This window comes from Pseudophryne corroboree, chromosome 7 (genome assembly GCF_028390025.1).
Source record: "Pseudophryne corroboree isolate aPseCor3 chromosome 7, aPseCor3.hap2, whole genome shotgun sequence".
Lineage (NCBI taxonomy): Eukaryota > Metazoa > Chordata > Amphibia > Anura > Myobatrachidae > Pseudophryne > Pseudophryne corroboree.
In genome coordinates this window covers 414,185,491-414,200,522 of record NC_086450.1, presented here as the reverse complement: position 1 = coordinate 414,200,522, position 15,032 = coordinate 414,185,491, and the positions used below count along the sequence as shown (strand labels likewise).

At 46.8% G+C, this 15,032-nt stretch overlaps 1 protein-coding gene across 1 annotated transcript in view; it reads right to left on the bottom strand.

Annotated features, from left to right (window-relative positions):
- Positions 1 to 7,002: 7,002 nt before the first annotated feature.
- The window catches only part of AQP8 (aquaporin 8), a 67,583-nt gene continuing 59,553 nt past the window's right edge, over positions 7,003 to 15,032 (bottom strand). The window contains exon 5 of the mRNA XM_063932815.1: positions 7,003 to 7,165. Coding sequence (XP_063788885.1) covers positions 7,003 to 7,165 — 163 coding nt within the window. The remainder of the gene's footprint in view (positions 7,166 to 15,032) is intronic.

Genomic DNA, 15,032 nt, shown 5'->3' with positions numbered 1-15,032 from the left:
GAGGTCACAGTGTTAGCGGCCATGTGAGTGATGAGTGTGTGTGTGTGTGTGTGTGTGTGTGTGTGTGTGTGTGTTGGTTGTGCAGTAGTGTTCGGCATATGTATAAGAGGCATTATGTATGTCATGTGTAGAAATGCATTAATAATGTGTGGCATATGTGAAAGGGACTTATGTGTGTCATTATGTGTATAAGGGCATTAATGTGCGGCATATGTGTAAGGGACATTATGTGTATAAGGGCATTATATGTAAGGCATAATATGTAAGGTGCATTATGTTTGTAAGGACATAATAATGTGTGTCATATGTGTAAGGGGCATTACTGTGTAGTATTATGTGTATAAAGGCATTACTAATGTGTGGCATTATGTGTATAAGGTGCTCTACTGTGTGGCATAACATATAGAAAGGGCACTACTGAGCAATTCAGTGAGATGTAATGTGAATAAGGGGCACTAATGTGAGGAGTAACATATATAAGGTAAAGTGGTACTACCGTGGGATGTAACGTGAATAAGGGTCACTTATCGCATTATAAAATGTGAATAAAGTTGCACTACTGTGTGGCATAATTTGAATTGGGGGTTCTATTGTGTGGCCATGCCCCTTCCCAGCAAGAACACACCCCTTTTTGAGCTGTGAGCCGAATATGCGCACTGTTCCTTTTTAAAATATAGGGGGTAGGAATACCAAAATGAGGACTGCTATGGGTGAGGGGAAAGGGGCGTGGGGTCAGATTCGGAACTAGCGGTGGTTCTAGGGGGCACCAGCCAAAATCTTGCCTAGGGCATCATATTGGTTAGGGCCGGCTCTGGCTGGGATGAGTGCCCTGTTGCTAGCTGCGGGCTTACCGCATGCGCTAACAGCATCGCGCCAGGCACTTAAGTCGGAGAATGCCATTTAAGTCCAATTTAAGCCCAATTCAGGTTCACACACAAAAGTGCTGAAATAGCTATTTGCCAATTTCTGCCCTTCTGCGCATGTGTGCACGCCGGTGAACGCATGTGTAAGACCTGGAGGGGGGGGGGGGGGGGGGGCATCGATGCTGCATTTTGTGGGCGTCTACACTCAATTTCAGGGGCGCGGTCCGGACAGCAGTGGCGTGTCTGGACCGTTAGAGGGGTGTGTCACGGCGGCTGCGTGACATCACACGCAGCCGCTGCGACCAAACAAATGGTGGCCCTCCGACTGCCTATGCAGCTACCTTAATCATGCGACAGCGATGCACTCGCATGTTAGTGGGGGGCCTTGCCCTGTGCTGGGCGCCCCTCCCCCCCCGCATGTTAAAGAAAAGAGTTGTAGTAATGCGATTTTTTTGCAAATCTGCAACTGAAGCTGAATTAGACCCTAAACCCCTGGCATTAGGTGCAGAAAACTGCATCTACCGACTTATGTGCCGTGTGCGATGCAGACAATTGAATAGCTCTGGGCACTCATTCCCAGCGCTATTCAACATTGTGCTGAATTGAATAGCCCCTCCATGAAGGCTGCTATGCTGTCATTCACGGTGTTAGCCGCTGTAGCCTACTGGCAATCCTAAAACAGAGTTATGCGATTGCAGATAATACTGAAACGCAGGCATGTTGCGCCTGATTTTTGTCATTGCCTGCGACTGCAATCCCATGAGCGGTCATAATGATACCCGCGTATCAGTTCTGCTGGCCAGAAGGTCGATGGTCGACCCGAGTGCGTTCTATGGTTGCAACTTCCTGCACAAGCGGCGGCTGCGTCATTTGCATATTTTGGCACAGCCGCTGCACACGGGATCGCAGATGTAGCACCATTTGTGTACTTCTATGAATCGGGCCCATAGTTTCGTTACAGATCACCCTACGAGGTGTGATCATCCTCCATTTGGCCACGTCCCACTCCCAGTATCAGGGCCTCACACTCATCCATCAGTTAAGCAAATATACATAAGTGCATATACATGTGCCACTGTTCTGGCCCTATGTGAATGGTTGGACCCAATTAAGGTTGAGCAGACCATAAAATGCAGTCATAGGGTGAAATAATAGTTTTTCTCGCATGGTCATAAGCTTACCCTAATATTGACACACAGCCAAAACTTATTATGTGTGCCAAGCTTCTGCATCTACAGAGAAGAGCTACATAAGTAGTACAAGTGGAGTAGAACGCAGGTGAATACTGACCGCAGAACGTGGATTAGAAAGGGGCTGCACAGATCATTGCTGGTGCAGACATTTCTGGAAACTAACAAGTTCAATGTTGTAAGAATTGATAGAACAGATTCAGACTGAGGCTCATATGCCTGTTTGCCGGCATGTATTTCCCAAGAATACCAGGGTATTTTACTGGGCGCTTAATATGAAATGTCGCACCAAGCAGCTACCAAAAGTAGGGGAGAGTTACTCCCATCTAAAGGTCAAATATAAACAAGAAAACATAAATAACATAAATTAAAACATGCACTATTGCATTGCCAATATGGTGGCCAATCCCGGGATCGGGGGGATCCTGGGATTTTGGCCTAAATTTGTCCGGGATTAAATCCCAGAATTGGAGCTTCCAATCCCGGGATTCGGCCAATGCTATTTTTAATGCCAGGCAGCATCTGAGCCGGTTCAGCATACGACTCAGACACAGCCCGGCTCCCCCTGCCCCTGGCTGTGCGCACTGCGCAACGTGACATGGTATTAGAGGTCACGCTGCACAGCGCAAGCCTCCCCGCCGGCCTGGAATGCCCACACCCACTGCCTGCTGGCCATACTCACTACCTGCCGGACTTGCTGCCTGCTGCCCGGACCCGCAGACAACACTGCCACCTGACGCCCGGACCCGCCGACAGCAAGACCTGAGGAGGGTGAGTATTTTGTTTTTATTTTTTTTACCCTAGCCAATCCCGGGAATCCCGGGATTGACTGTTTTTCAATCCCAAATCCCAGGATTGAAAAAACGGTCCGAGATTGGCCTACATAAATGCCAAATAGATGGAAGTGCAATTTATTATGCCAATTTATCAATGGGTTGCAGTTAAAATGCCGGCTGTCGGGATCCCGGCATTCAGCATACTGATACGTATCCATAACATCCATAGAGTGGGAATAGATCCTGTGGCAAGTGCAGCGAGTCAGCGATCCCGTAAGGGTACTCTTAGCACTCACCCCGCTGTGAGCTGATAAACACCCAGTAGATTTCATTCACAAAAGCATATTTGCAAGGTTTCAGCACATAAAGAAATGTGTACCCCTTCAGAGGGTCTCCGCTCTGAGCGAAATCAGTTCCTTATACAAGTCTCACTGTCCAGTGTGAGTATAGTTACCCATTGGACGCTGGGGAAAAGAATGGTCCCTGTTGGGTCAATCCTTTATGGGATGGCACAGCTGCAGTGAGGACGTAGCGAACCGCGTATGATGTATCACCCCATCTAATCACCGGTATCACCCCATCTAATCACCGGCATTGCCAGGATCGTGACCTTTGTGCCTGGACCAACCCTGGACTCCTAATACTACTCTTAATCAGTGAGAGAATCCACAACAAACCACTGGACACCACTGAATATACGCTGTGATTTTGGAGGAGAACTGTCCGAATAAAGGATTGAACCAACAGGAACCATTCTTTCTCCCAGAGGCCCACTGTTCTCACACTGGACAGCGTGACTTGCATAAGGAACTGATTTCGCTCAGAGCAGAGTCCATCTAAAGGGCTACACTTAGGAACAGACACTTTTCTTTATATGTTGGAACCTTGCAAATATGGGCCCTCATTCCGAGTCGTTCGCTCGGTAATTTTCATCGCATCGCAGTGAAATTCCGCTTAGTACGCATGCGCAATATTCGCACTGCGACTGCGCCAAGTAATTTAACAATGAAGATAGTATTTTTACTCACAGCTTTTTCTTCGCTCCGGCGATCGTAGTGTGATTGACAGGAAATGGGTGTTACTGGGCGGAAACACGGCGTTTTATGGGCGTGTGGATAAAAACGCTACCGTTTCCGGAAAAAACGCAGGAGTGGCCGGAGAAACGGGGGAGTGTCTGGGCGAACGCTGGGAGTGTTTGTGACGTCAAACCAGGAACGACAAGCACTGAACTGATCGCAGATGCAGAGTAAGTCTGAAGCTACTCTGAAACTGCTAAGTAGTTTGTAATCGCAATATTGCGAATACATCGGTCGCAATTTTAAGAAGCTAAGATTCACTCCCAGTAGGCGGCGGCTTAGCGTGTGTAACTCTGCTAAAATCGCCTTGCGAGCGATCAACTCGGAATGAGGGCCATGGTTTTGTGAATGAAATCTAGTGGGTGTTTATCAGCTCTTTGCTGATTTTAATCTTCAACATTTTTTATTTTAACGCAGAATTAATTGTCATTTCAATTTATTTGGCATTGCAATAGTGCATGTTTTAATTTATGTTACTTGTAGCGATACCTCTTTCTTGTTTATATGTATTGCCTAAGAGCTCACACTTTACTAGGGTATCGTACTTTGGGGGTCATTCCGAGTTGTTCGCTCGCTAGCAGTTTTTAGCAGCCGTGCAAACGCTATGCCGCCGCCCACTGGTAGTGGATTTTAGCTTAGCAGAAGTGCGAACGGTTGTATCGTAGAACGGCTACAAAAAATTTTTGTGTAGTTTCAGAGTAGCTCAAAACCTACTCAGCGCTTGCGGTCACTTCAGACTATTCAGTTCCAGATTTGATGTCACACACCCGCCCCGCGTTCGCCCAGCTACGCCTGCGTTTTTCCTGGCACGCCTGCGTTTTCCCTAACACTCCCTGAAAACGGTCAGTTGACACCCAGAAATGCCCACTTCATGTCAATTACTCTGCGGCCAGCAGTGCGACTGAAAAGCTTCGCTAGACCCTGTGTGAAACTACATCATTCGTTGTGCCCGTACGTCGCGCGTGCGCATTGCGCCACATATGCATGCGCAGAACTGCGATTTTTAGCCTGATCGCTGCAAACAAATTCAGCTAGCGATCAACTCGGAATGACCCCCTTAGGCCCTCATTCCGAGTTGATCGCTCGCTAGCTACTTTTTGCAGACGTGCAAATGTATAGTCGCCGTCCACAGGGGAGTGTATTTTCGCTTTGCAAGTGTGAGAACACGTGTGCAGCCGAGCGGGACGAAAAAGTTTTTTTCAGTTTCTGAGTAGCTCTGGACTTACTCAGCCCTTGCGATCACTTCAGTCTTTTTGGTCCCGGAATTGACGTCAGATACCCGCCCTGCAAACGCCTGGTCACGCCTGCGTTTTTCCAAACACACCCAGAAAACGGTCAGTTGCCACTCACAAATGCCCTCTTCTTGTCAATCTCCTTGCGATCGGCTGTGCGAATGGATTCTTCGTTGAATCCATTGCCCAGCTATGATCCGCTTTGTACCCGTACGACGTGCGTGCGCTTTGCAGTGCTGCGCTTTGCAGTAGTAACCTGATCGCTGCGCTGCAAAAAATGGCTGTGAGCGATCAACTCAGAATGTCCCCCTGAGACCACAAACAGTATTTCACAAACAGCGCTGCTATGTAATAGCTTTCATATATTGTTTAACTTCCCATATATACTAAGGGGTCTACTACGATATCTCGGAGGTCGGAAGCTAAGCCCACCAGCTATTTATTCTCCCTCCAGGGGTGTCGTGGACACCCCAAGAGGGAGAATAGTTGTCGGGATCCCGGCGGTCGGATGCTGAGCGCCGGGATCCCGACAGCCGGGATATCAAATGCTTCCCATACTAAGAAGGCACTATGTCACAATGGGGGTCATTCCGAGTTGTTCGCTCGCTAGCAGTTTTAGCAGCCGTGCAAACGCTCTGCCGCCGCCCACTGGGAGTGTATTTTAGCTTAGCAGAAGTGCACATGCTTGTGCAGCCGAGCTCTGCAAAAACAGTTTGTGCAGTTTCAGAGTAGCTCTGAACCGACTCAGCGCTTTCGATCACTGCAGCCTATTCGTGTCCGGATTTGACGTCATACACTCGCCCAGCGAACGCCCAGCAACGCCTGCGTTTTTCAAAACACTCCCTGAAAACGGTCAGTTGACACCCAGAAACTCCCCCTTCCTGTCAATCTTCTTGCGGCCGTCAGTCCGACTGAAAACTTTGCTACAACCTGTGCACAACCACATAGGGCTTTGTACCTGTACGACGCACGTGCACATTGCGGAGCATACGCATGCGCAGAAATGATGATATTTTGCCAGATTGCTGTGCTGCGAACAACGGCAGCTAGCGATCAACTCGGAATGACCCCCTATATACCCATTTATTTACTGCAGTACTGATATGTGAAGTGGGGACAGCATGGAGCCTATGCCGATTTGATGGAGATATAACCAGAGGGTCGTTTTTTATCAAAGGTGCTGATTCAAAGGTGGATAATAATGGCACAGACGCTCCGTCTTTGTATGCAGCGACTGCGCGAAATTATGTAAAAGCTGCGGGAGGCATCTTAAGTAAAGAGACACCGACTGCAGACGTCTGTGATCTGATGCTGCATCCGAGATGCAGCATTGGATCAACTGCGTGGCCATGCCCAGAAAACGGGGATGACGTCCCTGTTCTCTGGAACGCTTCCGGTTGCCGCCCTCAAACACCAGCTGCATTTCAGGCAACCTGGGCTTTTAGTGCACTGCGACGAATGTTGCAGAAACAGATCTGCATGTGTGCAGTGCGCCTCTTGCGCATGTGCAGATCATTAAACACTGGAGATCTACATAAATATCGTATTTACGGAAATCCCTGACTCAGGCTCAAAGTGCATATGTACAATAACCCATAGCAACAAACCACCATGACTTTAGCAACCAATTTCTTGCTATGGGTTAATGCTCACGTGCAGGGGTGGCTGGGGGGGAGGGGAAAAATCTTGTTGCGGTAACAGTTGCAGTCGGGCACTTACCTCACGCCACTCGCTCTCATCTTCAGACCGTTGATGAGATTCTGGTTGATGGTCCTGGCACACAGGATGGTTGGGGGGGGGGACACTCTCTATTGGACCCTACAAAGAACTCCGGAAGTGCTATGCGGGGATGATCTCCACTGGGCTCAGTATATGGTCAGCTCATCATTGGTAGTTTTGGCCTCAGACTTGTTATCCCTTGGCGCCACACAACGGGAAGGGGAATGGAGATCACACACAAAAGACAGATTATACTCACTGAGTGAACGCTTGTCCCTTTGATGGTCGAATGGTCCCTGATCTTGGTACCTGCAAATAAACATAAGACAAACAGACCACCTACACCGCTCTAATGCACTTTTTTCCATAGCGTGTGCCACCTACAACGACCTGGCCCCTCACAACATATGGACTAGATCTCTCTGGATTAAAGCTTGCCTCCATGCCCAAGGGCCGCGCTGGGTCCCGCCGCATCGGTGGCCAGGATCCATCCAGATCTGTGACCCTTGTCTTGATTGGGGCTCCGGTGTGACCCCGCTACACTCATATGTAGTAGTACATAAGCCTCATAGAGGTACACTGGGAATACTGTATGGCCAAATACTCTGATGCCTGTGTTATCAGGTGAAATGTTGACTTTTGAAAAATGAAGATCTATTGCAAACCGTGTTGTCAATATTTACAAAAGTATAGTAATTTTAATCAATAATTGCCATACCAGCAAGGAAGAAAGCCCTATTTTAGACTTTGAAGCAAATAAACAGAGTTTTCCACCATTTTTTCCATATTTGTATGCCTGTCTTATTTCAAACAAACCTATGGAATGCATTGGCCAAATTAATGTGTCTAGTACAGAAATCCATAGTAGATGTGTTTCCTGGGGCTTGAACATGAACATATGCGGGCATATTCAATTAGCTGCGGGGTTGCCCCTGGCTGGACGTATTCAATCAGTGGGGATTACTCCACATGTGAATCCCGAATGGTGGACTGAACCTCATAGCTTCAAGAGCTGCAAGGAAAAGTCCACGAGAAAATGGCAAAATTAGGGGTTCACGCGTGGAAAAAACCTATTGATTCTGCAGTTTATGCGCAGTGGGTTTCTGCGCGGTAATCCCCAATTTTAGGCACAGGAAAAAGTCTATTTAGTTGAATGCCGCCTCCTAGTACCACCCAGGAACTCCCATCACTTTGCCCCATTTCTGTGACACTCTGTCCCAGCTCCTCTGTGCGTACACTCTGTGTAATGTATGCGCCGTAAGCAGAGCTGGATTAAGGCTGGGGCGGCCGTCCCGGTGCCCCCACACATTAGAGCCAGGGGCGTAGTGAGGGCAGTTCCGGTGGAGCTCGAGCTCCAGGCGCCCAAGACAGTACAGGGCGCTGCAGCTCGACTCCGCCGGAACCTCTGCCTGTCCGCAAGCAGCTCGCAGCTGACAGCTGAAAGCCAGAGCTGCTTCAAATCTCTCCCTCCCCTCCCATCCCCTCCCTCCTCTCCCGTCCCTCCTCTCCCCTCCCTCCTCCCCTCCGGTCCGTGACTTGCGTGTGACGTCACGCGTCACACGCACGGACGGCGGAGACACGGCCAGCAGCAGTCGGGAAGCAGGAGCGGGCAGGTGAGTATTTTTTTGTTTGTTTTGTTTTGTTTTTATTTTGTGTTTGCAGCGCTACCAGGGGGCACAGCTACTGGGGCCACCAGGGGCCACAGCTACAGGGGGCACAACTACTCCAGGCACAGATACAGGGGGCACATCTACTGGGGGCAAATCTACAGGGGGCACAACTACTCCAGGCACAGATACAGGGGGCACATCTACTGGGGGCAAATCTACAGGGGGCACAACTACTCCAGGCACAGCTACAGGGGGCACATCTACTGGGGGCAAATCTACAGGGGGCACAATTACTGGGGGCAAATCTACAGGGGGCACAAACTAGGGGGCACAATTACTCTGGGCACACCTACTGGGGGCACAGCTACAGGGGGCACAACTACTCCAGGCACAGCTACAGGGGGCACATTTACTGGGGGCAAATCTACAGGGGGCACAACTACTGGGGGAAAATCTACAGGGGGCATAACTGTGGCCACGCCCCTTCCCTATGAAGCCACGCTCCTATTTTTTGCCGCATGCCTTCGGCGCGCACTATGCTTACCCTATGGGTGGGTGGGGGGCACCAAAAGAAACTTTCACCCTGGATGTCACAAGGTCTAGAACCGGCCCTGGTGGCCACGCCCCCAATTCAGTACAGGGGAGGGGGGCGCCGAAACATACCTTGCTCCAGACACCATGACACCTTGCTACACCTCTGATTAGAGGCCTACACACCCTACGTTTTTAGGAGTCTTCTTTCGGCAGCTCAGCTGTTCAGTAACAGCGGCCGCCGAGGAGCTCCTGCACAGTCAGTCTCATGGGACAGGGAAATCCCGCGAGACAGTGACTGCAAGCCACCGGACAGCCTGTGCTCCCTGTTGCCATGCAAGTGAAGGTGTATGTGTGTGTGCGCGCGCGCGTGTGTGTGTACGTACACGACCACAGCCCCGGAAGGGGGGGGCGAGGACTTTGACAGAAATCATAGCTGGGGCCCCCACAATCTACGCTGCCCTGAGCCCCCACCACCCTGTCGAAGTCAAAAAAATATTACATATAAAGAACATACAAACTCTACACACATATAAGTTGCTATACTTGCAAATACGCGCAGCGAGCACAGCAATATATGGTAACACACGCATTTACACGGACATGCCAAAGAGATGGATTCGATACTTATTTCATACAATACATAATTATAATAATATCAAGCGCCAGACATCATGATGATTTAAAATTATATAATGAAGTAATGTCATGTATGTGTATTATTTGAACGAAGAAAGATACACCTGTCATATGTACTATTAAAGCAACCAGATTAATGTGTAGATTCATTTGATACTTGTTATTAAGTTGTAGGACATTGCAACAAGGAGTTATGATTAAATGTATGAAAGCTAAAATCACTCTTATTAGGTAGTGGACAGGAAACTCAGACCAGCCCTTTGGATGTCTTCAATGCTGAACCTGTTTATCATATACAAATAGACTAGTGACTCATCATGAATGAGAAAGTTCCCTCCCCCCAAAAAACTGGATAACACATTGCAGAGACACACAGTTCTCAGTTGCTGTTTTGTCTCAGGAGATGATGGAGAGGCTGTCTGCCCAGTTCCTGCATGATTTTACAGATAGAGAGAGTGATATGGAGGGACAAATTTATATGAGAAAGATATGGTAATTGTATTGCTGGCCTGTACCTGTATGTATTAACTGCTTACTGTATGAGTTGTAACCATGTAACTATTGGTATACTGTACATTGTAATATATTGAATCCATATCCTTTTAATAACAAATATATACATCAATGAGCTTTGGAACTCAGATAATGTGTGGGTGTATTGTTTTCTCTTATGGGATGCAGTGTTTTGCGATGTATAGCGCACATTCATGGCACATGGTAATAAGAGGTGCAGGCGTTTACAATATATATTAGAGCGGGCATTTTAAATATTTGTAAGGAAACAATTTGCTATTTACAACCCTTAATCCAGCCCTGGCCTTAGGGGTTTTCTGGATTTTGTGGCGTACAGTTGCAAATAATCGCTCAACTACTGTACGTGAACATCTTCCTTGCGTGCGGTTGGTGTGCTCCTCTGAATCAGGCCCGGTCTTGTAGTTCTCTTTTTTAACAAAACACTATTTTAAGCACAATGCATTTTTTTGTGTATAGATGAAGCTATTTGTCCACTATAAACTTATATGCAAAAGATAAAGCACCAGATTACACTATGCTTCTTCACTTTAATAATACATATTTTAACCAGTTACGACTACCTAGTGCACAGTGAATAGCACCGAAGGGCGTGATTCAGTGGTGGATGCTATTTGTGAAACAGAAATATGGTAATGCCACCAGAGGCGCCTGAGGAAAAAAGATGCCTTGTGGCAGCATTGCAGATCTGAAGACGCAGTAACGGATCACCATCATTTGCGATGGTCACAATCATCACCCAGCTAAGTGTATGCTTACTAAGAATGGGCGACGCAGACCCTGGCCTTGGCAATCCCAGAAAATAGGGATGACGTGTCTCTGGTTTCGTGAATGCTGGACAGTGCCACCACCCATCCCATCCACCATTGGGTTTGCATTCAACTACGATTAAATCCCTAAACAGGCATATCACTGACCAGTGATCTTAAAGGCCAGATTAAAAGCCACATGGACCTGGGACTGAAAATGATCAAGGGCCTATTGCGAAAAGTGGAGGAGGTGTGGCTAATGCTGTGTGGGTGTGGCCAGTACCATCTGGGCATGTACATCCTCTACACAATCAGCCCCAAAGTCTCCCTAAATACGTATAAGTAAATAAATTGGTTGCTCATCAATATATTGTCATGATGATGATGATGATGATGATGATGATGATGGGACTATATTTATGTTGAGGCCTGGTGCTGTAGTCCTATCTGTCTATGGCGTGGGTAATCAGAAGGGAGCTTAGCACATAAGATTTGGTAGAGTTGATACGCCTGCAACACATGTTTTGCAAATTCCAAAATGTTGGGCGCAGACCATCTCGTAGTGTAAATAACAAAGCGTTATTTACACTTCTCTCTCCAGCACAGTATTTGTAATGGTTTTAAACCTTACTTTACTGATTTCCACCTGCATATTACTTTCAATAGACATTAAATATGGCATACTCCTCACTCCACCTGCACAGTACTTTCATAGGCATTAAATATGGCATACTCCTCACTCCACCTGCATATTACTTTCATAGGCATTAAATATGGCATACTCCTCACTCCACCTGCACAGTACTTTCATAGGCATTAAATATGGCATACTCCTCACTCCACCTGCATATTACTTTCATAGGCATTAAATATGGCCTACTCCTCACTCCACCTGCACAGTACTTTCATAGGCATTAAATATGGCATACTCCTCACTCCACCTGCATATTACTTTCATAGGCATTAAATATGGCATACTCCTCACTCCACCTGCACAGTACTTTCATAGGCATTAAATATGGCATACTCCTCACTCCACCTGCACAGTACTTTCATAGGCATTAAATATGGCATACTCCTCACTCCACCTGCATATTACTTTCATAGGCATTAAATATGGCATACTCCTCACTCCACCTGCATATTACTTTCATAGGCATTAAATATGGCATTCTCCTCACTCCACCTGCATATTACTTTCATAGGCATTAAATATGGCATTCTCCTCACTCCACCTGCATATTACTTTCATAGGCATTAAATATGGCATACTCCTCACTCCACCTGCATATTACTTTCATAGGCATTAAATATGGCATTCTCCTCACTCCACCTGCATATTACTTTCATAGGCATTAAATATGGCATTCTCCTCACTCCACCTGCATATGACTTTCATAGGCATTAAATATGGCATTCTCCTCACTCCACCTGCATATTACTTTCATAGGCATTAAATATGGCATACTCCTCACTCCACCTGCATATTACTTTCATAGGCATTAAATATGGCATTCTCCTCACTCCACCTGCATATGACTTTCATAGGCATTAAATATGGCATACTCCTCACTCCACCTGCATATTACTTTCATAGGCATTAAATATGGCAATCTCTTTACTCCACCTGCACAATGCTCTTAACGGTTTTATTAGAAATACATTTGTGAACTTCCACTATATACAGCACATTCTTAAACATAAATATCACAGCACTGACTGAATAGTACATACCTGGTTTTGCTGGATCCAGTGGTCCCACATAATGACAGTACATCCATACAATGGCAGACATACAGGGGGTCATTCTGAGTTGATTGCTCGCTAGCAAGTTTTTGCAGCACTGCGATCTGGTTAAAACTCGGCAAAACTGCATGCGTATGCACCGCAACACGCAGGCACGTCATACGGGTACAAAGAGGATCGGTGCTGGGCGATGGATTTTACAAAGCCAGGGACTCTGCCACAATCTCTTTCTTAACATACTGGTACTTTGTGCTGACATTTAACCCATTCACTGCTGTGGCCTTTTAATATAGCGCCTTATATGCTAACTTAATTTCCCAAAAAACGAATGCAGAAACAGCAGTTCCCACGTGATTTAGGTAAGCATTCCTGCTAGGATGGACCAACAGTGTAATGTCCCATGCAAGGTTAGGGGGGTGCAGCATTGACAATTCGGGATGGAGGGGGGTGGTTCTGGTGGCATTGAAAAGTCAGCACGGGGGCTGGCGGCATTTAAAAGCCAGAATAGGGGGGTGGCATTGGAAAGTTGGGGCGAGGGGGCGTAATTGGAAAGTCAGGATGGGATCAGTGGCTTGCAGTGTGACCCAGTAACTTAAACTTACACCCCTGGTACTGAAAGAACCCTATTATACGATGTACTGTAGGCAACAAAAAAATCTGGTGCAGTTGACAGATTCCCACTAACAACATCCTCACCCTCCATAATCCAATCCAGCCACAAACATTCTTGTAAACATAAGAACATAATGTCCATTGGATTGACTGTTCCCCTCATTAGTACATAGGTGGTCATTCCGAGTTGATCGCTAACTGCAGTTGTTTGCAGCGCAGCGATCAGGCTAAAAAACGGCTGTTCTGCGCATGCGTATGCAGCGCAATGTGCACGCGCGTCGTACGAGCACAACAAACGATGTAGTTTTGCACAGGGTCTAGCGAAGCATTTCAGTTGCACTGGTGATCGCAGAGTGATTGACATGAAGTGGGTGTTTCTGGGTGTCAACTGACCGTTTTCAGGGAGTGTTCAAAAAAACGCAGCCGTGCCAGGAAAAACGCAGGCGTGGCTGGGTGAACGCTGGGCGGGTTTGTGACGTAAAAACAAGAACTGAACAGTCTGAAGTGATCGCAAGTGCTGAGTAGGTATTGAGCTACTCTGAAACTGCACAAAAAAACTTTGTAGCCGCTCTGCGATCCATTCGTTCCCACTTCTGCTAAGCTAAAATACACTCCCAGTAGGCCGCGGCATAGCGTTTGCACGGCTGCTAAAAACTGCTAGCGAGCGATCAACTCGGAATGACCCCCATAGTGTTTAGTCTACCTGGTTGATCCTGCCAGTAGAATATACTGTTCCCAAAGCACTTATGATCTTACAATTATTTTGTTAGCGCAAATATGAAGCTGTGTGTTTTTTTATACTATAAATTTTATGTTAATTTCCCACACGTACCAACAATAGTGGAAGATCTTCCAGACTCACCAGACTCTTGCAATCTCCCTGAAGCCGGGCCAGATAGAATATTGGTGGGCGGAACTCGGTGTGATGTCTGCATGCTCCACCCACTGTACAACTGAACAATTACTCAGCTTATCAGTTCCCTAGGAGCAGTGGCGGATTGGGAACAAAAAGCGGCCCTGGAAAAATTTGTACTAGTGGCCCCACATGGGCAGCACCAGAGGTGTAAGGTCTAGCCATGGGCCATGGCAGTAGCACCCTCCCCCCAAGACTTTCCAGATAGTGGGCATGTCCAGCATCAAGGGGGAAGTTAAAAATAAATAAAATTAAATTAAATATTATGAGCACATTATATGATACACCTTCAGAATTTAGGAAACTATATAATTCTTTAGAAAGATATATTTTCTTACTTATTACACCAACCGTATCCCAATCACTATTCACTCAATATTATGTCAGCCAAGCAGGCAGACAGAGCATACACTAGATCATCTGCAATCACAGGCTAAGTGGCAAAGTCATTTTCATATATGCAAATAATTTTGCATCTTATTCATTATGTCTATAAAAAGGACCACATGTCCTCAAACAAAACAGGCCCCCGCGGGTGCGTCGGCCCACCGGGAATCTTCCCTGTGAGCCCTATGGCCAATCCGCCTCTGCCTATGAGCGTATGAGATCCCTGAGACACGAGGTATCAAGTTACAGTGTAGTGTGAAGGGCCTTATGCCTCAGTGATGTCTCGAGGTCCTACTGAACTAATAGGCTGCTTTCTCCTAATTTTCAGTGGGCCTCTCACTTGTGTACCGATAAAAGGATCACTCTACCCTGAATTATTGAAAAAATATATATATTTTTTTTTACATAATTCCCTAAATCTAAGAAAAAATTAAATAATATATCTATACAGGCGCAAA